Genomic DNA, 25,840 nt, shown 5'->3' on the forward strand with positions numbered 1-25,840 from the left:
ACATTGATACAATGAGATTTAGTGCCGTTAATGCTCACTCGCTGTTTTCTGTCCTGTAACCATGCCCTAATCCATTTTAGAATATCACCTCTAATGCCATGAGCCTCCACTTTTCTTATTAGTCTTTCGTGGGGGACTCTGTCTTAGGTTTTGCTAAAGTCGAGATATACCACATCATAATTGTGTCCCTCGTCTACTGATTCGAAAACTGATGAAAAGAATGTTAATAGATTAGTTAAACATGAACGCCCGCTTGTGAAGCCATGTTCTGAATCATTAATCAACTTGTGCTTCTCCAGGTGATTTCGAATAGAGTTTGAAATGACTGCTTCCAGTAATTTGCTACAATTGATGTTAGACTGATTGGATGGTAGTTAGAGGATAGTGATCTATCTCCCTTCTTGAAAATCGGTATTACATTCGCTGTTCTCCAGGATTCTGGTACTACACCTGCTTTTAAGGACATGTTAAAGAACTTTGCTAAGGGCATACTAAGCTCTTTCTTACATTCCTTTAATACTCTGGCAAATATCTCATCGGGACCTGGTGACTAATTAGGCTTTAGTTTGTCTATTTGCTTACTAACATCTTCACTAGTCACTACTATCTCACTTAATTTATTTTCTTCACTATCTCTGTATAGAGTCGGAGCTTCGGGTATCATGTTTAAATTTTTGGTGGTGAAAACTGTTGAAAAATATTTATTCAAATTATTGCTCATTTCTCCGTCGTTATCAGCTAGCTCGCCGGTATCTGACTGTATTGGTCCAATCTTTTCTTGTGTTTTAGTTTGATACATCTGATAGAATCCCTTGGGGTTTGACTTCGCCTTCCTTGCTATCTTCAGCTCATTATTCCTCTTGGCTTTTCTTATCTCGGTCTTAACCCTACCGGCCAACACCTTATAGTAATCTCGGAGGTAAACTTCACCACGATTTATTCTCCTAACTATAGCCTTCCTTTGTCCAATAATGTTCTTTAAATAATTATTTATCCATTTAGGGTCATTGTTGCTTGATCTGAGTTTTTGTATGGCAGCCTTTGTGCATTAAGTAACTCATTATTTAAATTGTCATGGAACTCGGCAACCTCAGATCTCGTTATCAGGTCAATCTCAACCGTCAGGTCTCCGGGTAGGGTGAGGTCGCCCTCTGTGGGTACATTGAGTGAGGTCACCTCATGTGAGGTCATGTAGTTCACCCCCAAGATGATACCCCCTCTCTCAACTGCCTCTTCAAACTATCAAAGTTTGCCCTTCTGAAATCTGGGACTTTAGTGGAATTTTCCTTACGGCTGTCCTGAAATTCTAACTGGAATCTAATTTCTTTGTGATCGTTGTTTGCAAGTTCGTTCCCTACCTCATCATTACTAATGAGGTTTTCTCTATTTGAGAGAACTAAATCGAGTATATTATTATCCCGGGTGGGTTCTGTTATATGTTGACTTAGGAAACAGTCCTGGATCGTTTCAAGGAAATCCTCTGATTCTGAGTTACCCGTAAGGTCAGTCCAGTCTATTTGGCGAAAGTTAAAGTCGCCTACTATACAGACTTTGCTATGTATGGAAACCCTGTGCATTTCCTCCCAAATAAGTCGCTCATTAACTCAATCAAGATTAGGAGGTCAATATATTACTCCTGAGATTAATTTTTCCCTACTATCGATTAATTCTATCCAAATTGTTTCTGTATTCCACTCAGTTTTGATTTCCTTTTTTATTTCACACTTCAGATTATCCCTGACATAAATTGCTACTCCTCCTCCTTTCCTAATCTGCCTATCGGTATGGAATAATTTGTAACCTGCAATTTGGTATTCAACAGGCAACTCACGTGAGTCTAGGTTTATCCATGTTTCGGTGAGTGCTATTATATCGAATTTTTCGGTACATACCAGGGCCCTAATATCATCCATTTTGTTTCTCATACTTCTACTGTTTGCATAGTAGACATTTAAGTTAGATGTGTTCTGATTCCTCTCTTTGTCGTGTTTAGGTTTTAACTCCCTGCCTAATTTAGTTTTGTCATAATTCCTAGCACTATTTCCCTATAACCTTTCACTTTGTTTTCCCTCTCCCACTGCAGTCTCCACCACCCCCGTGCTCATATGTTCCCCTAGCAGTTTAAAGACTTCGACATCTTTTGAACTGCCCTGTCGAGAGACCCAGCCCGAGTTGCCACCCCATCCCTAGCATAAAGGTCCCTTCTGCAGTAGAAGTTGTCCCAGTTGTCAATGAATGGGACTGATATTGACTTGTAGTATCTGTCAAGACGGCCGTTGACACCAACTGCCCTTGACAACCATTCATTGCCAACTCTCCTTCTGGGCAGGACACCACATATGATAGGGATCCCTCCCTTAGACCTAATACGTTCTATAGCTGTCTTGAACTTATCAAGAAGCTCCTCACTCATACACCGGCCAATATCATTGCCTCCTGCACTAAGGCAGATAATGGGTTTGTTACCATTACCAGACAAGATATTGTCCATCCTGTCTACTATATCCCCCACCCCAACTCCTGGCAAACACACCCTCAACCTATTTTTATCTTTACCACAAAAAGCTCTGTCCAGGTACCATTCCTGGGAGTCGCCAACAATCAAGATTTTCGTACCTTCCTTGTCATCCCTGTCCCTGACTATACTAACGTCCAATTCGTCTATAAAGGGAATGAAAGAGTTAGTACACTTAGCTGTTGTTGTCGTTGTTGTCGTATCGTTGGTGAGTTTTTTCACCACCAGTTTGGTCGTCCCTCTCCTCACAACCTTCCATTCGCCTGAGTTTTCGTCAGACACCTGCTTTCCTTGCCTCGTTTCTTCCTTCATCCTCGCTATCTCTTCCTTTAATTTCAAGATATCTTCCTTGGCCCTCTCTAACTCGGCCCTCAGAAGGGCACAGCCTTGTTCACAAGTAGCACTAGCCATTACTGACAATTGATCCCTGGGAGCTAAGACTTTGTGACCTTTCTTCTAGTGAGGTCAGAAGACAACTGGTGCGACACAGACAAGATGGTCGTATATACACTGGGATCTAGGCAGCAGTGCAATCCCGTTCTGTCTGTGCGACTGAGCAGCCCTTTTTGGGAGCCATTCTGTTGACCCCACATGGGGAGGGGGGCTAGAAAAGGTGCTCTAAACATAGCCTGTCTAAAAAACCAACCAGACTGGGCAACCGCACTCAGTAAGACCACCCGCATGCTGTAGAAAACACAATTATAATCTCAGATCAAAGCAAAAACAAACTATACAACCTCTTATGGTAGCTGCATGGAATGTCAGGACCTTTCTTGATACTAGCACAAATGAGCTTCCTGAAAGAAGAACCGCCCATGTGGCAAAAGAGCCGGCTTGTTATAATATCGACATAGCAGACATTAGTGAGTCTCGGCTCCCAGACGAGGGTCGACTCACAGAACGGGGGTCTGGCTATATATTTTTCTGGAAGGGTAGTCCTGCTGCAGAGTGAAACCGCATTTATGGAGTTGGCTTTGCCATCCATGAACGCATCCTACACAGTCTAACTGAAATGCCTGTTGGGATCAATGAGCACCTCATGAAGCTTAGAGTCCCACTGAATCACTCACGTTATGCCTTTTTCAACAGTACATACGCCCCAACACTGGATACAGAGGACGACATCAAGGAGGCCTTTTATGCCGACCTTAACAGAGTGCTGAACCTCTATCCCCAGAGAAGATAAAGTTGTGCTCCTTGATGACTTCAATGCCAAAGTTAGCAGAGATGCTGACATTTGGCAGGGTCCCATAGGAAGGAATGAACTAGGGAAGTATAATCCCAATGGCCTACTCCTCCTCAGCAAGTGTGCTGCACACAACCTCACTATCACCAATACCTTGTGTAGGCAGGCCGACAAGTTCAGGATTCGTGGCAACACCCACGATCCAAACACTGGTATCTCATTGACTACATAATTGTCAGAAAAAGAGATCGCCGAGATGTCTTCATAACCCGAACAATGCTGGCTCAGGCCACTGATCATCGGCTCGTCAGAGCTAAGCTCTCACTTCACATCGCCCCAATATGGCGAAGGCAGCAAGCCTTCACAAGAGGTTTTAACACTAAGCGTCTGGAGGATCCAGGGGTAGCACATGCTCTCCAAGAGTAGCTCGAGCATGGGCTCATAAACAACCAGACAGCACACAACCCAGTGCGGAATTTGGGTATTCTGGACACTGTTATGGCAAAAACCTGCAGAGAGAGACCCTCGGCCAGATCGAAAGAATACACCAGGACTGGTTTGATGAAAATGACCCGGAAATCATTGATGATAAATGTGCTGCTTTAATTGGCTCGTAGAACAACCCTCAGTCTCGGACCAAAGCTGATACCTTTCACAAGAAGAAAGCGACGGCTCAACGTGAACTTTGCAAACTAAAGAACGACTGGTTTAATAATAAATCATGTGAAACGCAAAAACTTGCAGATGAACACAAGAAACACGAATTTTTCAATTCCACTAAAGCATTTTATGGGCTAATCACTCATGACACAGCCCCCCTCCTCTCATACGACGGTAACTCTTTAATTAAAGACGAAGAAGACATCCGTTAGCACTAGAAAGAGCACTACCATTCGCTGCTCAACCGAAATACCGATGTGGATGTCTTGACTACCCAGCAGGTCCCTCAGCACCCAGAGCTGACCCATCTCAGCTATCCTCTATCCCTGGACAAGGTAACTACTGCCATCAAACAGATGAAAAATAACAAAGCCTCAGGGCCTGATGGGGTCCCAGCCGAGGTGTATAAAACAGGAGGACCTCTGCTTACCAGCGGTCTCCACTCTCTCCTGGAGAATATATGGGAAAAGGAGAAAATCCCCCAAGCTCTTAAATACGCTTCCATCGTCAATATTTATAAGAACAAGGGAGACCCGTCAGACTGTGGCAACTACCGCGTGATCTCGCTGCTGTCCGTAGCTGGCAAGATTATCGCCCGAGTCCTCCTAAATAGACTTCTTCCTGAGGCAGAAAACTTCCTCCCAGAATCTCAATGTGGCTTTAGACCATCACGTGGCACCACCAACATGATCTTTGCTGTCTGCCAGATACAGGAGAAGTGCAGAGAACAGCATCGTGACCTGTACATGGCCTTCATCAACCTAACGAATTTCTTCGACTTGGTAAACAGAGAAGCCCTTTTGGTTGACCCACCAAAATTTATCGTCATCGTGAGGCAACTCCACGATTACATGAACGGCAGTTTCCTGCACAATGGCTCCCAGTCTGAGTTCTTCCTCATCGAAACGGGGGCAAAACAAGGATGTGTACTGGCACCAACTCTCCTTTCCATTTTCTTGGCTGTATTTCCTTACTCGTGCCAGTGCCAATTTAGCCGGCGGTGTGGACATCGAGTACTGAATGAAGGGGAGGGTCTTTTCAACATAAGACGACTCCAGGCTGGAACAAAGGTGTCGGCAGGTTCCACTACTGATCTTAAATATACGGACGACCTCAACTTTGTCGCTCACACTAAATGTGACCTACAGGAAATCCTGAACACCTACGCAGATGCATATGCACACTTCAGCCTTCAACCTGCCCCTGGTTCAGCCACACCTCCACCATCCAACCAGCTTAACTTTCAGTATCCCGGCTCCCACCTGTCCACCAGTGCAGGCATCGATGAAGAGATCTACATTGAATCAGATGTGCATTTTGGCAGACTCCGTACCCGTGTCTTCAACTGTAGGTAGTTGAAATTATCTACAAAGCTGCACGTATATCAAGCAGTGGTCCTCCCTATCCTGCTACATGGCAGCAAGACATGGTTCACATACAGGAAGCACCTCAAGACATATGAAACTTTCACCAACGTAGTCTACGTTCCATCCTCCGAGTTCGCTGGGAAGACAAAAGAACAAATGCCAGTATTCTCGCCGACATCAAATGTAGGAGCATCGAGGCTACCATTAGCCACGAACATCAACGTTGGACTGGCCATGTTACCCACATGGACGACAGTAGACTGCTAAAGCAGCTACTTTACAGTCACCTAACGAATAGTAAACGTAACTCTGGCGGGCAACTGAAGGGTATAAGGGTAGTCTTATTACAAACCTGAAAAGTGCCAAATCGACCCCCTCACCTGGGAGACGATTAATCCACACCATAACCTTTGGAGGAATACCAACGCCGGAAACACGCTGCCGCCGCCGCCCCTGCCTCCACCAGATGGAGTCAACCACATGCGCAACATCTGTAAACGACTCTGCCTTTCCCATATCGGCCTCTTTAGTCACCTTAAAACTGTCCACCAAAGGTGACATTCTTAGTAACTCGTATGATCGTCATTCCTTTACATTAAACGCAAATATTGCTCGTGTTCACCGGCGATCTTCAAGTAAGCCGGTGAGTGTTTGAATGGTGGGTGGCTGGAGTTGCCAAGTGTCAGTGCCAGTGTGTCGATAGGCCTACCCTAGCAAGGGTGGCATCGCGACTCTCGCCCCTATGGGGCCAAGTGCCTCAAGTAACGGCCATTCCATGTAGTGTCGGCTGACCCAGTGAGTATATATAACTAATGTTACATCAGCGAGACCATAGAAACGGTGGCTATCTCTACCAAAGTGACATAATCAAGTGTTAGGTGTGACAATTCTTGCTCCCAGTGGATTATTCTCATGTGTGGATTATCGCCCACATGGGGGGTGCCCGACACAACCACACGCGCGCGTATGCCCTTACTACTCGGACATCGAAGGCCAGGCTGTCACCCCTGTGCCTCATACGCATAAGATCTAGTTCCTTCGTCCGTATGGGCCCAATAGCAGAGGTCGGAGGCGGAAATATCTGTCGCCCGAGTTGCTGGTCACTATGCCTGGCAACAGTCTTTGCTGCGTCTGTGCTAGCCCGAACCAAAACTGCACAAATTGTTTTTGTGCGAGAAACAATCGATCATGTGTGGATTGCAGGAAGCTAGACCAGTGTCGGAACCCACGTGGCAGGGAGCCGACACAGGCGGCCACAGTGGATATCGCCGGGACCCAACCACCCGATGATATCCCAAATGATAGCAGTGAGTCTACTCAACCCGAAAATGTAGTACTAATAAATGCTGCTCCCTCAGTAGCAGGTGTCCAGGAGGAGAATGAGAGACTGCCGCCTCAGTGGAAAGGCATGTCGATGGAAAATGCAGGCGTATGGGTCAAAGAAACCTACTCAGAAATTGTCAAGTGGTCGCCCGCTAACTTATTTGAACCACCCAAGTGTGCGGCCACCAAAGAAATGATTCGGGAGATGACTTTCTTCATGACTGATTACACTCAGGACCGCTTCCTCGCCCCCCTAGCTCTTCAAATACTGGCAATAATACCACATCTATTTTGTCAGAGGACACACACAAAGGCTAAGCACAAAGAAAATGTGGCAGCAATGAAGAGAAGGTCGACAATGTGGCGGACTGGGGCCCTAGATGATCTCCTATGTGAAGCAAGAACACTGCAGGAGAGACTAAAATCTATGGGTGACGGAAAGCAAAACACCGATGACGTGGCAAGAAAATTTGGAAACAAAATGCGTGTGGGAAAAGTGTCTCTCGCGGTAAGATCTCTAACACATGAATCCTCCGGTGGAGTGATGCCAATAAACAGTGCGACATTAAAACTATTGAAAGAGAAACATCCCCCTGCAAGTGAAGATGAAGGCATCAGGTTCCAGGGTGACTATATCCCACCAAATGTTGTCCTGTTCGAGAAAATAACAGGAGAGATGGTGTGGAAAAAGGCACTGAAGACTCGAGGAGGAGCCGGCCCTTCAGGTCTGGATGCAAACGGTTGGAGAGTCATCCTCAGCACTAACAAGTTTGGCCCTGTAGCAAGCGAACTCTGCACTGCCATTGCCGCCCTTGCAAGAAAGCTTGCATCCTCTTGCTGCCATCACCTCCAGGCTCTGACGGCCTGCCGCCTTATTCCTCTGGAAAAGAATCCAGGATGTAGACCTATAGGGGTGGGGGAAGTGCTGAGGCGGATCATCGGAAAGTGTATAATGGAGGTGGTAAAGGATGATGTCAGGGCAGCAGCAGGGAACCTACAAGTGTGTGCTGGCCACCAGGCTGGTGGGGAGGCGGCCATTCACGCCATGAGATTGATATTTGAGCAGCGTGATTGTGAGGCCGTTCTCCTGGTGGATGCTTCAAACGCATTCAACATACTTAACCGCAAGGCTGCACTGCACAACATCAAGATCAAGTGTCCTAGCTTTGCGATGTATGTTGAAAATTCGTATAGGAATCCTTCAGACCTCTACATAGTAAACAACAAGGCTCTACGAGGTGATACCATCCTACAGTCGACCGAGGGAACAACACAGGGGGACCCCGTTGCAATGGCAATGTATGCAATAGGCCTATCAGTGCTCCAACAAGAAATAAAGTATGAAACAACTGGGGTCAAACAAGTGGCATATGCTGATGACCTCACAGGAGCAGGAAAAGTGGAGGACATCAAAAAGTGGTGGGACCTGGTAACATCGCGAGGTCCACATATAGGGTACCACCCTAACGCCAGCAAATCCTTCCTCATCGTGAAGCCAGATCATTATGATCGGGCTGTGGAGGTTTTCGGCGAAAGTGAGGTCAAAATAACTAAGGACGGCCAAAGACATCTAGGCGCAGTAATTGGCACTACGGACTTCAAGACCCAGTACGTAGGGGGAAAGGTGAATGAGTGGGTTAGCGAAATCCATGCTCTATCGGAGATTGCTAACACAGAGCCACATGCGGCCTTTGCAGCATTCACACATGGAGTCAAGCATCGTTGGAACTACCTGATGCGTACCATCCCTGAGATCCGACCCCTCCTCCACCCTTTGGAAGAAGCAATCAGTGTCAAGTTCATTCCCAAACTAGTGAAACACCACGACTTAACCCCAGTAGAAAGAACACTTCTTGCACTTCCACCAAGACTGGGAGGGATGGGACTAACTAATCCAGAGGAGATTGCTGACTCTGAACATCAAAATTCACTTAAGCTCACGGCAGCCCTCACTGACCACATAATAGCCCAGAATGCAACAGGGGAAGTGGACACCAGCGAAGTTAATAAGATCCGTAGGTCCATTACAACAGATCGGCAGCACTGCCAAAATGACATGTTGCAGCAACTATTGCTGCTGGTTCCAGAAAATTTGACAAAAAAAGTAGCTATAGCGCAGGAGGTGGGCGCCTCGAACTGGCTAACTACGTTACCGATAAGGGCAAATGGTTTCAGCCTTAACAAACAAGAATTTACAGATGCCATTGCTCTAAGGTACGGTTGGCCAGTAGATGGTTTGCCCTCCCAATGCGTGTGTGGCTATTCCTATGATGGCGATCACGCCATGGTTTGCAAGAAGGGGGGCTTCATATGCATGAGGCATGACGAGGTAAGGGATCTCACAGCAAATATGTTGAAGGAAATCTGCCGGGACGTCATGGTAGAACCGACCCTCCTTCCACTGGATGGCGAGATCTTCCAACACAGGACTTCAAACACATCTAACGAAGCCCGTGTGGACGTCAGTGCTCGAGGATTCTGGACGCGGGGACAGCGAGCTTTCTTCGACATCAGGATTTTTGATCCCATGGCCGTTTGTCACCGTAACCTAGCTCTCGATGCTGCGCATAGGAGGAACGAGAACGACAAGAGAAGGGCATATGGGGAGAGAATTCAAAATGTTGATCAAGGCAGCTTCACTCCTCTAGTGTTCACAACCTCTGGTGGGATGGGCCCAAGTGCAAGATGTTTCTACGCCAGACTCGCGGAGCTGATCTCCGAACAGAAGCAGCAGCCCAGAAGTTATGTCACAGCCTGGATGAGATGTCGACTGTCCTTCTCTCTCCTTCGGTCGGCTTTGCTCTGCCTCAGGGGAACGAGAGCTTCTGCCCCTACTCCGACAACTGCTGCAGATATCGACTATGAGGCTACAGTCACTGAATGCCGCATGGATCTGCGGCTCAACTAATTTAACACAGATAGGATAGTTTCTTATGTATTAGGATATTTAATATTAAGGTAAATAAATGGTGGCGAAGGTGTGGCTATTGGGGGAGGCTGGAGGCCACGTTTTTTTTAAAGTAGTAGTAGTAGTAGTAGTAGTAGTGTGTGTGTGTGTGTGTGTAATAATAATAATAATAATAATTAACGGTTTATTGAAAGAGCATGGCAGCCGGAAGGCTGAAAATATACAATTACATAATTGGGGAATGGTTCTCTTGATTTACAAATGATGTACAAGTAACATAAGTGATACAAATATGATAGATAATAATTAAGTGTTGATAATTTTTACAATGGTTGGGACTGGGCTGTTCTTGTAGCAATCAGTTCGTGCTCGTATGGGCTGGATGCGGTTGGGCAGGTGTGTGGCCACGTGGCCAGGACAGTAGCTTGGAGCAATGCAGGTGTGCTCCATCCTTCACGTTAGGTCAAGTAAAGCCGTGAGGTCAGGTCAGGTTAGGTCAGATCCAGCCACAATCAGTATTGCTGTGTTTTTGTGCTTTTCCTTCGAGTTGAAATTGCCACTTTTGTATATCACTTGTGGGTTGATCGTCAATCTTTTCACTGTACTGTTGATGTGAGGATGTTGATAAATCCAGATGGGAAGGAGGAGATGGGGGAGGGGAGGGCCTGACAAACCGGGCTGGCAGATGTCTCCATGATCAAGAAACCACGGCTGCGTTAGCGGGCAGCGCCGACTACACACGTCCCTACCCTATGAAGGCTGAGGGAAGTGTGAGTGTGTGTGTGTGTGTGTGTTTTGTGTGTGTGTTTTGTGTGTGAGTGTGTGTGTGTGTGTGTGTGTGTGTGTGTGATAATAATAATAATAATAATAATAATAATAATAGACGGTTTATTAATAGAGTTGCAGCCGGTGGCTGAAAATATTCAAACTTACATGTGATATAAACATAATGATATGTACTCAATACATTTACAGGGCTGTACAGTACGTAAATCAGGAGCTGTTTATTATTTTAACACTAGATAGGATGGTGCTGTTCTTATATCTATCAGTGCGGGCTCTTATGGGCTGAATTTTGGTGCGGTGGTGGACTGCGAGAGGTAGGCGGGGGACTGCCGGTGGCCTTAGGTGGTGATGACGAGAATGGTGCAGTAGTCCACTGCCAAACCTTGCTAGTGCTTGGTGGTGGAAGTCACTGAGGGATGGCATTTCCAGGGTGGACAGAGCTTTTTTGTAGCCAGAGTAGTCTGCGCCGAGCATGATTCTGCAGGCCCTTTTCTGTACCTTCTCTAGCTGACGTTGTTGGGTGGAGTTGAGAGAAGACGACCAGGCTGGTGACACATACGTTAATTTGGGGAGAATAAAGGCGTTGTAGATAGTCCTCAGTTCTGGCGTGGGTGCCCCAAGTGTCCTGAGTCGTCGCAGCATATAGAGTCAGTACGAGGCTGCCTTGATTGTGTTGTTTACGTGGGCCTTCCAGTCCAGTTTGTGGTCTATGGTAACACCCAGGAGTTTGGCAGACTGCATTAATTGGAGAGGATGGGCACCCACTGTGACTGCTGGAGCTTGCGCTCTTTTGGTGGCGGTACTGATGTGCATGACTATGGCTTTGGTGTGGTTGATGGTGACCTTGTTCTCCGTCGTCCATGCCTGTAGCCTGTCCAGGGTGCTTTGTAGCGATGAGTAGTCTGGTGAGGTGTTGTCCACTGTAACCCCCACAGTGCAGTCATCCACGTACTTCCACCTGTGAGGAGTGTCCGATAGAGCGTCGTTGATTAGGATTAGGAAGCACAGTGGTCCCATCTTTGTCCCCTGGGGAACACCACAGGTGAGGTGTTGGAATGTGGAGACAGAACCCTGGTACCTGACTGCCTGACGATGCTCACTCAGGAAATCAGTGAGCCATGAAACCAGGTTGGTGGGCAGCCCTAGTACAATGGCCTTGATGATAACAGTGCAGTGATCAACAAGGTCAAAAGCCTTGCTGAAGTCAACAAGGGCAGCGGTCATTGATGTCTTACATTTCTGCAGGTTTTTGTGCAGGAAATCCCGGAAGATAACTAAGCAGTGTGATGTTGAGGAGGTCCTCATATTGCCAAATTGCTGTGGATCAATTGACTGATAAATACTAGCAAATGTCCACTCAAAAACAAAGTCTTCACAGAGTAGACTGGGTATGGAGGTAATGGCAACTGGCCTGAGGTCGCTAGGGGACTGTGGGGTGGGGACCTTGGGGATAGGGGTGACAAATGCCGTTTTCCATTCATTAGGGCATTTGCTTTGTCTGAGGGATGCATTAATAATTGAACAGAGGGGGGTGGCAAGTTCGATTGCAAACTCCTTGTAAATTTTGATTCGGGTGTCAATTGGGGTTGTGGAGCGTTTGGATTTATATTTCAGGAGTTTGTTGGCAATTTCAAATGGTTGAACATTGGGAGGGGGGGAGGGGGAAGATAAGTAAGTCGGGAGGAAAGTGAGGTCAAGACTGGGTAGGGTATAACAAATGGTAGCAAAGTGGTTATTAATTATTTCAGCTGCCTCCTCACTAAGTAAATGAGAGATAAAAGGAAGTGTGGGTGACTGACTGTTAAGACCACAGAGATCTTTTACCTTAGAGTACCACTGACCGATGCCGACCTCCTTGAGGCCGTGCACTTTCCTGGGAAAATAAGACTTCTTGGCTGACTTGATTTCCCTGATGACCTGGTTACGTAGACGTTTGTACAGGCGGTTCTTGGTGTAGTATGCCTCGTTGCGCTGCTCATTTAGTCTTTTGATACAGGGTGTAATCCACAGGACATCATCAGGGTGGATCCTCAGTGTCTTGGCTGGAAAGAAGTGGTGGTAGACTTTGGTGATAGTGTCCAGGTAATTATCCCACTTCTACGTTCTTGTCTAACTAATCTATTAACTTTCTTTTCATCAGTTTTCGAATGGGTGGACGAGGGGCACAATTATGATGTGGTATATCTCGACTTTAGCAAAGCCTTCGACAGAGTCCCCCATGAAAGACTAATTAGAAAGGTAGAAGCTCATGGCATCAAAGGTAACATCCTTAAATGGATTAGGGCGTGGTTACAGGACAGGAAACAGCAAGTGAGCATTAACGGCTTTAAGTCACATTGGAGCAATGTCACAAGTGGAGTTCCCCAAGGCTCAGTACTTGGACCATTATTATTTATTACACACATAAACGACATAGATATCGGCATAGACAGCAACATAAGTAAATTTGCTGATGACACTAAAATAGGACGTGTTATTAAATCTGACGAGGACTCCGCAAAACTACAGGAAGATCTAAACAAATTTTCGAATGGTCTGAAAAATGGCAGATGAAATCAACGCGTGGACAAATGTAAAGTACTCAGTATAGGAGATGTAAAACAGGGAAACCAGATACCAGATGAACAACGATGCCATAGAGAAATCCGACTGCGAGAGAGATTTAGGAATAATGATAAGTAGGAACCTTAAGCCAAGTAAACAATGTGTTTTTGCTCATAACAAGGCTAATAAAGTACTTGGGTTCATACAAAGGAGTGTTAGTTACAAGACTAGCGAGGTCATCCTAAAACTGTATCTTGCTCTTGTGAGGCCACACCTGGATTCCGCAGTTCAGTTCTGGTCACCGTATTACAGAATGGATATAGAATCATTGGAAAGAATTCAGAGGAGAATGACAAGACTAATCCCGGGCATTAGGAACCTTGAGTATAGAGACAGGTTAAAGCATCTAAAATTGCACCTCGAGAGACGTAGGCGAGGGCGACCTGATAGAGGTGTATAAGTGGAAGTCGGATAAACAAAGGGACATTACAAAGGTACTCAAACTATCCAACCAGGAGCGAACTCAACAATGGTTTTAAATTAGACAAATTTAGATTTAGGCGTGAAATAGGTAAACACTGGTTTGGAACAGAGTAGTGGATGAATGGAACAAGTTACCAAATATCATCATTAACTCGAATACGCTGAATAGCTTCAAACATAGGTTGGATGCTTATATGAGACAATAGGGGTTGGGTAAACAGGACTGCCCAGTATGGGCTAATAGGCCACCTGGATTCATGATTCAGTTCTAGTCATAAAAATATTACAGAATGGATATAGAATCATTGGAAAGAATTCAGAGAGAATAATAAAGATAATCCGGGCATTAGGAACCTTGAGTATAAAGGCGGGTTAAAAGCATCTAAATTACTCCGAGGCGTGGGGCGGTGACCTGATAGAGATTGGTGGAGGCAGTGAATCCGTAGTCATTGGGCGTATATAGGCGCTGCCTAATTTGAGTAGGAGCGATAGTGAAATTGCTATGAAGAGAAATGAAGAGGCATCTGATAGAAACAATGGCATATTCTAGGCGATTTCAACTTTTCAGGCATAGATTGGAAAAAATCAACTTGATGTGAATCTGAAGATTTTCTAGAAGTAGTACAAGATAGTTTTTTATATCAATTCATAGAAACTCGCCCACTAAGAGGAAATAATATCCTCGATTTAGTTCTCAGTAAATAATGAAAATCTAGTAAAAGATGTTGGGATTGGGCGAACTAGGAAACGGTGATCATAAAAGCCATATATTTTAACATAATATGGGATGGCAGGAAAGGAAAAATTCGGCCTTGATCTGGATTTTTAGGAAGGCCTAATTCACGGTAACCAAGGAGACTGAGGGATGACCTATGGTCAAAAAGATTAATCCCCCACACCTCCGGAAACTGTCAACCAGAATGAGATAACCCCGAATTTAATTTAAGCAACTATATGAACAATTTATTGCGACAATCAATAATGCTCCAAAATAAGCCATCCTAAAAGAGATTATTCAGATCGTCTGGAACCAACCAAAATGGATGGTATGGAGCTCTTGAATCTTCTGGAAAAAGAGTATATAGAAAAAGTTAAAGAAAGGCGAAAAATCCTTGCTTGGTTACTATCAGAACCCTAACAAAGACAAGGTAAAAGCAGAAATTAAGCGGAAAGCAAAAGAAATTATATGAAATCAAGGTAGCAAACGAATCAATAACCTGGCTTTTTATCAACTGTATATAAATCAAGGTTAGAGATACAATAGGTCCCTTAAAACTCATTGAGATGACTGATGATAAGGTTAGAAATGTATAGTCACGTTCAATCCATTTTCATCCGTATTCACAAATAAAACCTAGCACAGTTTCAGAAGTTCATAAGGTATATAAGGCAGTATAGAAAATATGTTGATGAATATCAATATTACTAATAACGATGTGCTTAAAAGTGATTAACAAACTGAAGCCCTCGTCGCCTGGTCCAGACAGGGTATATGTAGAGTATTAAAAAGAATGAGATGGGTTGGGTAATCCATTAGCAGTTTTATTTAATAAGTCATTAGAATGGGGCCTGGTACAAACTGAAACTTGCAAATGTAGTTCCGATTTTCAAAAGGGTGATAAATCAATTGCATCAAATTACTGCGTCGATAGTCTCACATCAATCATAGGCAAGTTACTTTAAGTCAGTGTGCTACAAAAATCAAGCCACCTTAAACATTCAACAATTCATTCTTCTCAGCACCAGGTTCACCCAGGGGCCGTTCTTATCTCTAAAATTTGCTTAGCTTTTCTCAAGTATGTAAGCGGTAGATATTGATAAGTCATATGATATAATTTATTTAGATTTCAGTGAAGCATTCGATAGAGTCCCTCGCAGAGAGATTATTGGGAAGGTAAAGCACATGGAATAGGTGGATCATTATTAAAATGGATTAGGTCATGGTTAACTGGTAGAAACAAAGAGTCATATAAATGGATTAAAGTCAGACTGGGGAGTGCGTCAGCAGGAGTTCCCAGGGATCTGTATTAGGCCCTCTGCTGTTTGTTATATTCATTAATGATCTTGGTTAGAGCATAACTAGTAGGTTAGTAAATTTGCAGATGATACAAAATGGGAAGTGATAAATTCAGACAGTGATTTTTGAACACCTTCAAGAATTCTAGATACCTTACATGAGTGGTCAGTAGACTGGCAAATGAATTTTTAATACTGATAAATGCAAGGTACTACAGATAGGAAGGCGAATACAAACGTTAGTATAAACTAGGTAACACGAAATGAAAACTCAGTTTGTGAAAAAAGATCTGGTGTATTTGTTAACGACTTGAAGCTAGAAAACAATATGTGCTTCGTTTGCAACAAAGGCAAACAGGATTCTTGGGTTTCTATCTAGGTCTGTGAGTAACAAGACTGCTGACGTTATCTTGAAACTTTACTAGCATTAGTGAGGCCACCACATGGATTATGCGGTTCAGTTCTGATGTCCTTATTATAGAATGGACTAGATTCTTTGGAGAGAGGTAAGAAAGAATGACAAAATGATCCATAATATTAGAAACCTTCCATAAGAAGAAAGACTGAAAAGCTTGAAGCATTCATTAAGGGCGTAAGGTTGGGAGATATGAGTAGAGGTGTGTGTACAAATTGGGTAGAGTGGGATTAATAGGGGTAAAATGGAAGATGTTCTAGCTCAGTAATAGCAAATAACTAGAACAAATGACACAAATTAGATAAATTCCAATTCAGAAAGGATATAGGCAAGCTTTCAGGTTTGGTAATAGAGTTGTGGATATATGGAATAGGCTGCAAGGTGCTATAATGGGATCTAAGGGGACAAGAACTTCAAGACAAGGGGATTGGATAGGCACATGGAAGTGCTGGGATGGGTGTGAGAAAGGGATCTGCCCTGCCCTTAGATTGATCGACCCTCCTGCAGTATCCACTTTCTTATTCTTATGTTCTTATAAGTGCGTCGGGCTAAACAAAGGGGACATTACAAAGGTACTCAAACTATCCAACCAGGAGCGAACTCAACAATGGTTTTAAATTAGACAAATTTAGATTTAGGCGTGAAATAGGTAAACACTGGTTTGGAAACAGAGTAGTGGATGAATGGAACAAGTTACCAAATATCATCATTAACTCGAATACGCTGAATAGCTTCAAACATAGGTTGGATGCTTATATGAGCAATAGGGGTTGGGTGTAAACGGGACTGCCCAGTATGGGCCAATAGGCCCCCTGCAGTTTCCTCCATTCTTATGTTCTTATGTTCTGCACATCGTTTAACGTGATCACTTCAGTCCAGGGATACCGGCAGAGTCAGGGGTAGGTCGGTAAGTCCTGGTGACAACTGGCGGTCGTGAGGTGGAAGGTGTAGGTGACCACAGTAGAGACAGGTGGGGGCTGGGCCCCATGGGAGGCAGCGGCTGGGGGGAAGGTAGTGGTTGCCGAGATCAGTCATGATAAGGTCCAGGGTGGCATTTGTGCAAGGTGGAGGAGTTGGGTGATGTTGCTGATGTCTAACTCATTAAAGTCACCTCATATCACTAGTTTAGCACATGGAAATCTGGATCTCAGGGAGTCAGCAGTGTCTATTATATGAGTAACCAGTACATTGGCGGTTGGTGAGCGCTGGGGGTGATAAGCCACGCAAACAATGAGGGAGGCAAGCTGGCGGGGGTGGGAGGTGGGAGTGACCTGAACCCACAAAGCTTCTACATCCTCAGGTACATTAACACCTAGGTGTGATGGTTTGAGGTCACTGCAACAGTACAGAACTACACCCCCACCTCTCCTGTCCTTTCTAAGGTGATGAAATAACTCATAGTTTTCTATGGCACAGATCTCAGGAATATTTTGCCACGCCTCGGTAATCGCCACAATACCTGCACCAACTGACTTCACTGTGACACTGACCTCCTCCACCTTGTTACATAAAGATGTAACATTGGACAGCAGTAGGGATGGTAGGCTGTACCATAGTCACGGCACTTCATAGCGAGCACAGTCTTTCAGGCACTGGCTTGACTTTCTTATGCTTGCTCGGCGTGATGATAGGGATTCGTGTGTGTGTGTATGTGTGTTATTTTTGCAGAGAAGAAGGACGCGAGTGTTGGAGTGGTGTCAACGTGGAGTATATACAGCATGTGTGGAGTAGTAAAAGCCATATATATATATATATATATATATATATATATATATATATATATATATATATATATATATATATATATATATATATATATATATGTGTGTGTGTGTGTGTGTGTGTGTGTGTGTGTGTGTGTGCGTGGAAACAGCATTAATCAGGTGGGAAATGCAAGATAGTTACAATTGACTGAAAGACTGGCTAACTGACTGGTGATTTGTTTACGTAATAACAAAAGAGTGGGAGTAGATGAAAGATGACAGTACGATCAGAAGAAGTAAACAGAGAAACAAGCCAATAAACAAACTGAAAGACGTGGAAGTCGTGCGGTAAATATTTAAGTTATGCAGCCGGATGACTTAGTTTTGACATTAGTGTAGTTACCCCTAAAATATATATGCTGACGAACGTTTTCTATGAAGCTTTTGTTTACTCCAGTCGTCAGTTGATAAGCGCGCACCCGTGAATAATACTCCCTGAATATCACTGGTTAAATATTCCTAGAGGTGAAAAGTACTCGATAGTTAATACTCGTTGAATATTACTCACATTATACATTCTGTCCACACAAACGCACAAACACATAATAAAAGTTAAGCCCGTTATCAGAATCATACACACACACACAAGAGATTTCCGTCCCAGTTTGAGTTCGCTTTTGTTAATGACTCAGCCGCTTGTGTATAAAGTAAAAGTATAAGTAAATGATTTTGTTTACCTCATAATATATAACAAAGGAAGTAGATGATATAGTCTGGGGCGATGAGGTTAACTTCTTCAATGTAGAAACTGTAGAAAAATTATATCTTCATCTTTGCTGTTTGTACCGTAGTGAAGCATATATTGGATACTTTTTTCTGAGTTCAGCCTCCAGCTTCGAGAGGTCAAGTGACTTCAAGTGTGAGTATTGAGAGTGTCACTCTTGTGAGTTTTAATGTCCTTGAGGTGCTCCACTTCCTCAGGTAATATTATGAACGTGTCCCACTTCCCCAGGTAATACTATGAACGTGTCCCACTTCCCCAGGTAATACTGTGAAGGCACCGACGGGGTCAAAACCGGGTTATTCCAGGTCACAGGCGGAGTTTATCGGGTCGTTTAGAGAACATCATCTTATATACTGCCAATCCTGTCTCCTTTAGCCCCGCGTATAACTTTATATCGTAATCAGCCGCTCGGCAAATCACTCCCTTGTAAATTTATTCTCATATCATCAAAGTAAAGTAATAAAAATCTCATTACGCCCCAAGAGAAAAAGGAACACACCAAGGTATAATATTTTTCTTGACAAAAGTTTGATGGAAATATGTAATGAGGGTAGTTACTGTACAGGGGGGCAATTATCGTTTGTAGTCAACCCATATATAGATGTTTTATAGCGATTGTATAAAGTTTCCTGTTTGGCTATGATGCTAATGGACGGTTTGGCCGATATGTGAGACTTAGGAGTGGCGTGATATAGATTGGACCGTCAATTTGGCTTATTAGACGAGATGAATAGATGGTTGATGAGTAGGTTATAACGCTCTATGTGTGGGGTTCGGTGCCCTCGTTAAGGCTCTGTAGGGGTATTCGATACTCCTCAGGCTGTGGGACTTGACGGTTATACATGCGGCATCTTCGTGGTGTAGATTAATACAGTCTTTTTCTCTTCGATTTTTAATTTCTTTTACTTTATCCCCCAGGCCTCGTTGTGGGTTGTGGCTATTACCCGTAAAAAAAAAAAAAGAGGTAAATGCTAAGAATCAGTAGAAGATCAACAACACCTGTCCTGCCACCAAACACTATAGCAAGAATAAGAGTGAAGATAAAATCACTTACAATTTACACAGCCGTTGTCATATCTCTTTGTTTACATGCACTCACCAGACACTCGATATCAATGCTCCAAAGAAATTGTCTATTACGAAACACAATCACGTCTCAGCACCTGATTCGCACCTGCCCATGGTGATTGGCTTCTATCTTTAATGTCTTTCTCCCTTCTCTCATATTTCTCTTTATTCTTTTCTTACAATTCTCCCCATTTTATCGACCCTCCCCTTCTTCCCCTTCCTCAACCCCTCACACACTTAGCCCGAACTGCACCTGAGGGAGAGTACTAATTGCGGAAGAGGCTTTTTTGAAGACGCACCTGAGGAGCTTCTTACACTCTGAGATTAGATATGGAAGTAATGCATAAAGGGGAGATAACACGAACGTACAGATGCAGACTATATTATCTCTCTTCAGACTGTGAGACTATGTGTGGGTGTAAGATCAAAAGTATTAGTTTTACGGTGCAGTTGAAATTAAAATAGAATACGACAGAGGTAACATTTTTATTATTTTATTTCGCAGAGCATAAAGTACAGGGCAGGACAATCCATTATTTGTTAAGTAGTAATAGTAGTTTGCCAATGTTAAATAGAAACCACAAGTGTTAATTAAAAACCACCAGTGATAATCAGAAACCACCACCGCTAATTAGACACCTGCCTCACTAATTAAAGACCCCCTACGGCTAAATTAAGACCGGAAGCGTTAACTAGAGAACAGATAAGAGACCGCTCGAGGCATGATGGGCCGTGATGCTGGGTAACATGCTGGTATAAACACTGTTAAGGTTCACCTAACTTACTGTGATGGAAAACGGATCAACTGATATTACAGGCTGTGGGGGTGTGGGGGTGTGGGTGGGGTGGAGTGGGATGTGGTGGGGAATGTGGCTGTGGGGTGGTGAAGGGGGTGTGGGGTGTTTTGTGTGGGAATGTGGAATGTAGGAGTGGGGGAAATGGGTATGTTGGTGGCTTAATGAGGTTAGGGTTATGGGTGTGGCGAATGTGGGAGTTATGTGGGTGAGAGTTTTGGGTGTTAAGGGAGTCTGTGTGGGGCTGTGGGTGTGTTTGTGTGACGATAATGACAATAGTAACCAAATAATAATAATAATAATAATAATAATAAGGACAATTATCATAATGAATTTATTTATTAAATTTATCACAATAGCAGTAAAAGTGAGCTGTAATAACCTGCCTCACTTTCTCTTGACGAGAGAAAGTTTAGGTCATTATTTTCCCTTGAAGGTAACATTATCACCCGTGTTAATGGCGACAGAGAGATAGAAAGTTGAGTGAGAGACAAAGATGAGTAAGAGACAAAGAAAGTTGGTTGAGGGAGATAAAGAAAGTTGAGTGAAAGACAAAGAAAGTTGGTTGAGGGAGATAAAGTTGAGTGAGAGACAAAGAAATTTGGTTGAGGGAGATGGAGAAAGTTGAGTGAAAGACAAAGAAAGTTGGTTGAGGGAGATAAAGTTGAGTGAGAGACAAAGAAAGTTGGTGGGAGAGATAGAAAGTTGAGTGACACATAGATAAATTTGGTTGAGAGAGATAGATAAAGTTGGGTCAGAGAAAGGTAGAAAATAGAGTAAGAGAAAGAGAAAGTTGAGACATATAAAAAGTTAAGTGAGATAGATAAAGAAAGTAGAGAGATATAAGAAGGGTGATGAGAAGGATAGATATATTGGTGAGAGATATATAATGCTTAGTGAGATAGATTGAGAGCTTGGAGAGAGAGAGAGAGAGAGAGAGAGAGAGAGAGAGAGAGAGAGTCACAAAAAATTCAGGGTTTTATCGCTATTTTTTTCCTGGAGGTTGTCATAGTAACGAGTGATGATGGTGATGATGGCGGGGATGAAAAATTGTGTGTGTTTACTGCAGTTTTGGAGTCCTTAGTAATATTTTGTTTTTTTGGAGGGAGGTCATTCATATGTACGTTTGGAGGATAATCGACCTTTTTCTTTTTTATGAAAGGTTGAGAGATAGAGAGGGAGAGAGAGAGAGAGAGAGATCATTAACTTGTATTTTTGAAGGGCAATTAAGATGTATTTTTGGAGGGAAGGTTATGAACATTAATTTATGGAGGTTGGTCATTAGCGACTGTTTTGGGGAGTCATTAGCACTCATTTTTGGAAGGCGGTCATTAAGATATTTTTGGAGGGTCGTAAACGTACTTTTTTCGACGGGGGGGGCGGGGGGTGAGGAGGGGGGGGTCATGGACTGGGGTGGAGGGGGAAGTGAATAAGGGGTAAGGGGTCTTGGACTGAGTACAATACATTACCCCGTTGATTACAAGGAATTAGTCCTTGGCATTGTGAGATACCCTGAACCCCGTGAGTACGATGAGGAAACCCCTTTGAGTACGATTTTCAATACCCTTGAGCATGACGCGATTCCTTTCCACAGTGTGAGTATTCATGGTACTCAAAGGGTTAATCCACCGTACTCAAGGGGTTAACCCACCATACTCAAAGGGTTAACTCATCGTACTCAAGGGTTTAACTCATCGTACTCAAGGGTTACTTCATCGTACTCAAGGGGTTAACTCATCGTACTCAAGGGGTTAACTCATAGTACTCAAGGGGTTGACCCACCATACTCAAGGGGTTAACTCATCGTAATCAAGGGGTTAACTCATCGTACTCAAGGGGTTAACCCACCATACTCAAGGGGTTAACCCACCATACTCAAGGGGTTAACCCACCATACTCAAGGGGTTAACTCATCGTACTCAAAGGATTAACCCACCGTACTCAAGGGGTTAACTCACCACTCAAGGGGTTAACTCATCGTACTCAAGGGGTTATTTCATCGTACTCAAAGGGTTAACCCACCGTACTCAAGGGGTTAACTCATCGTACTCAAAGGGCTAAAACATAAACAACAGTTGATATGAGAAATGCCCAAAATTGTCCCATATTGGCTGTGGCGGCAGTGCCTGTGAAGGAGGCGACTGTGGCGACTGTTGTGGAGGCTGATGTGGTGGAAGCTGCTGTGGTGGAGGGTGTGGTGGAAGTTGCTGTGGTGGAGGGTGTGGTGGAAGTTGCTGTGTTGGAGGCTGTGGTGGAGGGTGTGGTGGAAGTTGCTGTGGTGGAGGCTGTGATGGAGGGTGTGATGGAAGTTGTTGTGGTGGAGGGTGTAGTGGATGTTGCTGTGGTGGAGGGTGTAGTGGATGCTGCTGTGGTGAAGGGTGTGGTGGAGGCTGCTGTGGTGGAGGCTGCTGTGGTGGAGGCCGCTGTGGTGGAGGCTGCTGTGCCGTCTGCTGTGGAGGCTGCGTGGTGGAGGCTGCTGTGGTGGAGGCTGCTGTGGTGGAGGCCGCTGTGGTGGAGGCTGCTGTGCCGTCTGCTGTGGAGGCTGCTGTGGTGGAGGATGAGGAGTCTGCTGTGCTGTCTGCTGTGGAGGCTACTGTGCCGTCTGCTGTGCCGTATGCTGTGAGGGCTGCTATGGCGGAGACTGAAATATATCGGCATCAGATCTGTAAAAGTCAATATTCCTCAATGGGCCTTAACAGTCGACAGGTGGTTTAAAACCAAATCAAACTCCACGTTATGAGATTGTGTGGTCTGGTTACTTCTACCCACGACCACTTTCTATGGTTAAGTTAGTAGTGACCCACTGTGAGAGGAATGGGGAGAGGGAAGGAGGGTAGGTGGGAAGAGAGAGGGGAGGGGTAATAGGGAAAATTATTGGAAGGGAGGTAGTAAATGTAGAAAGGTAGGTTGGGGAATGGAAAATAGAAGAAGGAAGGGAAATTTTTTTTTCTCTCTCGCTCTCTCTCTCTCTCTCGCTCTCTCTCTCTCTCTCTCTCTCGTTCTAAACAGGGAGCATAACTCATCATAAGAACATCGGAAATTCTCTTATTCCTCTCCTATTCTGAGATCGATGACGGCCAATGAAGTCCTGTACATGCAAACGTTGCCTGGCTGCCTTGCGGACGTAGGCTCACCTCGCTGGACTTGGACCAGCTTAAGGTCGGATTCGCCAATCTGACTTGGACTTTTAGCCAGGCATGGGCCAATTACTTTGAAAATGTAATTGATTACATTTATAATTAAAATTAAAATTATTGGTAGTGAATTACAATTAGTCACGAATTGCTTGAAAATTTGTAATTAAACACAATCAGTTAGTTACAAATTGCAATTGCCTTCTGCCTACTTGGAGAAGCATTTGGTTGGAATTGCTAGTCAGACTTGAACCATACATTTGAGAAAGTATTTTTACAGGAAAGTATACTGTACATACGATAAAGTATTCTTACGGGAAAGTATCCATACGATAAAGTTTCATATGGAAAAATATACATTCGAAAAGCATACATACAAGAAAGTATACATCCAAGAAAGTATACATACGAGAAAGTATACATTAAATAAAGTATATAACCGAGAAAGTATACGTACTCCCCTGGGCAAGAAAGACCCATGGACCAGGATACATTCACGGCTCCCAGGTTAAAGGTGTCCACTTATAATTTACCAGCGACTTATACAAACCGAGGTTCACTGACAGTCGCAATGTAGTTCCCAGTCAGGGTCTTTTACACGGGTTGTTAGGTTGTAAATGTCTCTAATATTTACACGGGATTTTAACCAATAGAATATATTTAATATTTACTCGGGATGTAAAAATGTAAATACTGGATATTTAATGTTTACACGGTATGTAAAATTAGAAATATATTTAATGTTTATGCGGGATTTAAGTATAAAATAATCCCTTTAATGTTTACACAGAACTAAAATAAGACTATATTTGCTAACATTCACTTCAATGTTCTCTCTCTCTCTCTCTCTCTCTCTCTCTCTCTCTCTCTCTCTCTCTCTCTCTCTCTCTCATAAATCAATGATGCACAAGGAAGGAGGAAACATTACTAGCCGCCTCTTAATTATCAAATGAGAAAATATTACCAGACAGATATAATTACTTCTCGCTAACTACTTACTTAATGACTTTTGTGAGTTAATTAATGGTGCTTGAAATGTGCATGGTCTTACGGTAGTGTACATTAAGTTACGGAAGTGTACATTAAGTTACGGAAGTGTACATCAAGTTACAGAAGTGTACATCAAGTTAAGGAAGTGTACATCAAGTTACAGAAGTGTACATCAAGTTACGGAAGTGTACATCAAGTTACAGAAGTGTACATCAAGTTACGGAAGTGTACATCAAGTTACAGAAGTGTACAGCAAGTTAAGGAAGTGTACATCAAGTTACGGAAGTGTACATCAAGTTACAGAAGTGTACATCAAGTTACGGAAGTGTACATCAAGTTACGGAAGTGTACATCAAGTTAAGGAAGTGTACATCAAGTTACGGAAGTGTACATCAAGTTACAGAAGTGTACATCAAGTTACGGAAGTGTACATCAAGTTACGGAAGTGTACATCAAGTTACAGAAGTGTACATCAAGTTACGGAAGTGTACATCAAGTTACGGAAGTGTACATCAAGTTACGGAAGTGTACATCAAGTTACAGAAGTGTACATCAAGTTACGGAGTGTACATCAAGTTACGGAAGTGTACATCAAGTTACAGAAGTGTACATCAAGTTACGGAAGTGTACATCAAGTTACGGAAGTGTACATCAAGTTACAGAAGTGTACATCAAGTTACGGAAGTGTACATCAAGTTACGGAAGTGTACATCAAGTTACGGAAGTGTACATCAAGTTACAGAAGTGTACATCAAGTTACGGAAGTGTACATCAAGTTACAGAAGTGTACATCAAGTTACGGAAGTGTACATCAAGTTACGGAAATGTACAATACATCAAGTTAGGGAAGTGTACATGACCTTATAGCAGGGTTGTACATAACCTTTAAGAGGTATACATGTACTTACTAAAGGAAATGTACATGAACCTTCAAAAGTGTACATGAACAGCGCGTCTCTCTCTCTCTCTCTCTCTCTCTCTCTCAGACCATCGTTCACAGGCTCGACTAACCAATAGAAACAAAGCCAAGCCCCTCCCACCTGAAGGCATTATAAAGCTCAACCAATCACAACACATGGTCACCCCACATAGTCTACCAATCACAAAACAGTAAACACAAAAATGAATAGCCACTGGTCCATACCATAAAAAGTGAATTAGCGC

At 43.6% G+C, this 25,840-nt stretch overlaps 1 protein-coding gene across 1 annotated transcript in view; it reads left to right on the forward strand.

The window, feature by feature from the left end:
* Window positions 1-25,521, forward strand: part of LOC121861577 — a 69,814-nt gene extending 44,293 nt beyond the window's left edge. Inside the window, exon 2 of the mRNA XM_042359461.1 lies at window positions 24,743-25,521. Within this exon, the coding sequence (XP_042215395.1) occupies window positions 24,743-25,521 (779 nt within the window). The remainder of the gene's footprint in view (window positions 1-24,742) is intronic.
* Window positions 25,522-25,840: the final 319 nt, after the last annotated feature.

The sequence above is a fragment of the Homarus americanus genome, unplaced genomic scaffold (assembly GCF_018991925.1).
Source record: "Homarus americanus isolate GMGI-L3 unplaced genomic scaffold, GMGI_Hamer_2.0 scaffold24260, whole genome shotgun sequence".
Classification (NCBI taxonomy): Eukaryota; Metazoa; Arthropoda; class Malacostraca; order Decapoda; family Nephropidae; genus Homarus; species Homarus americanus.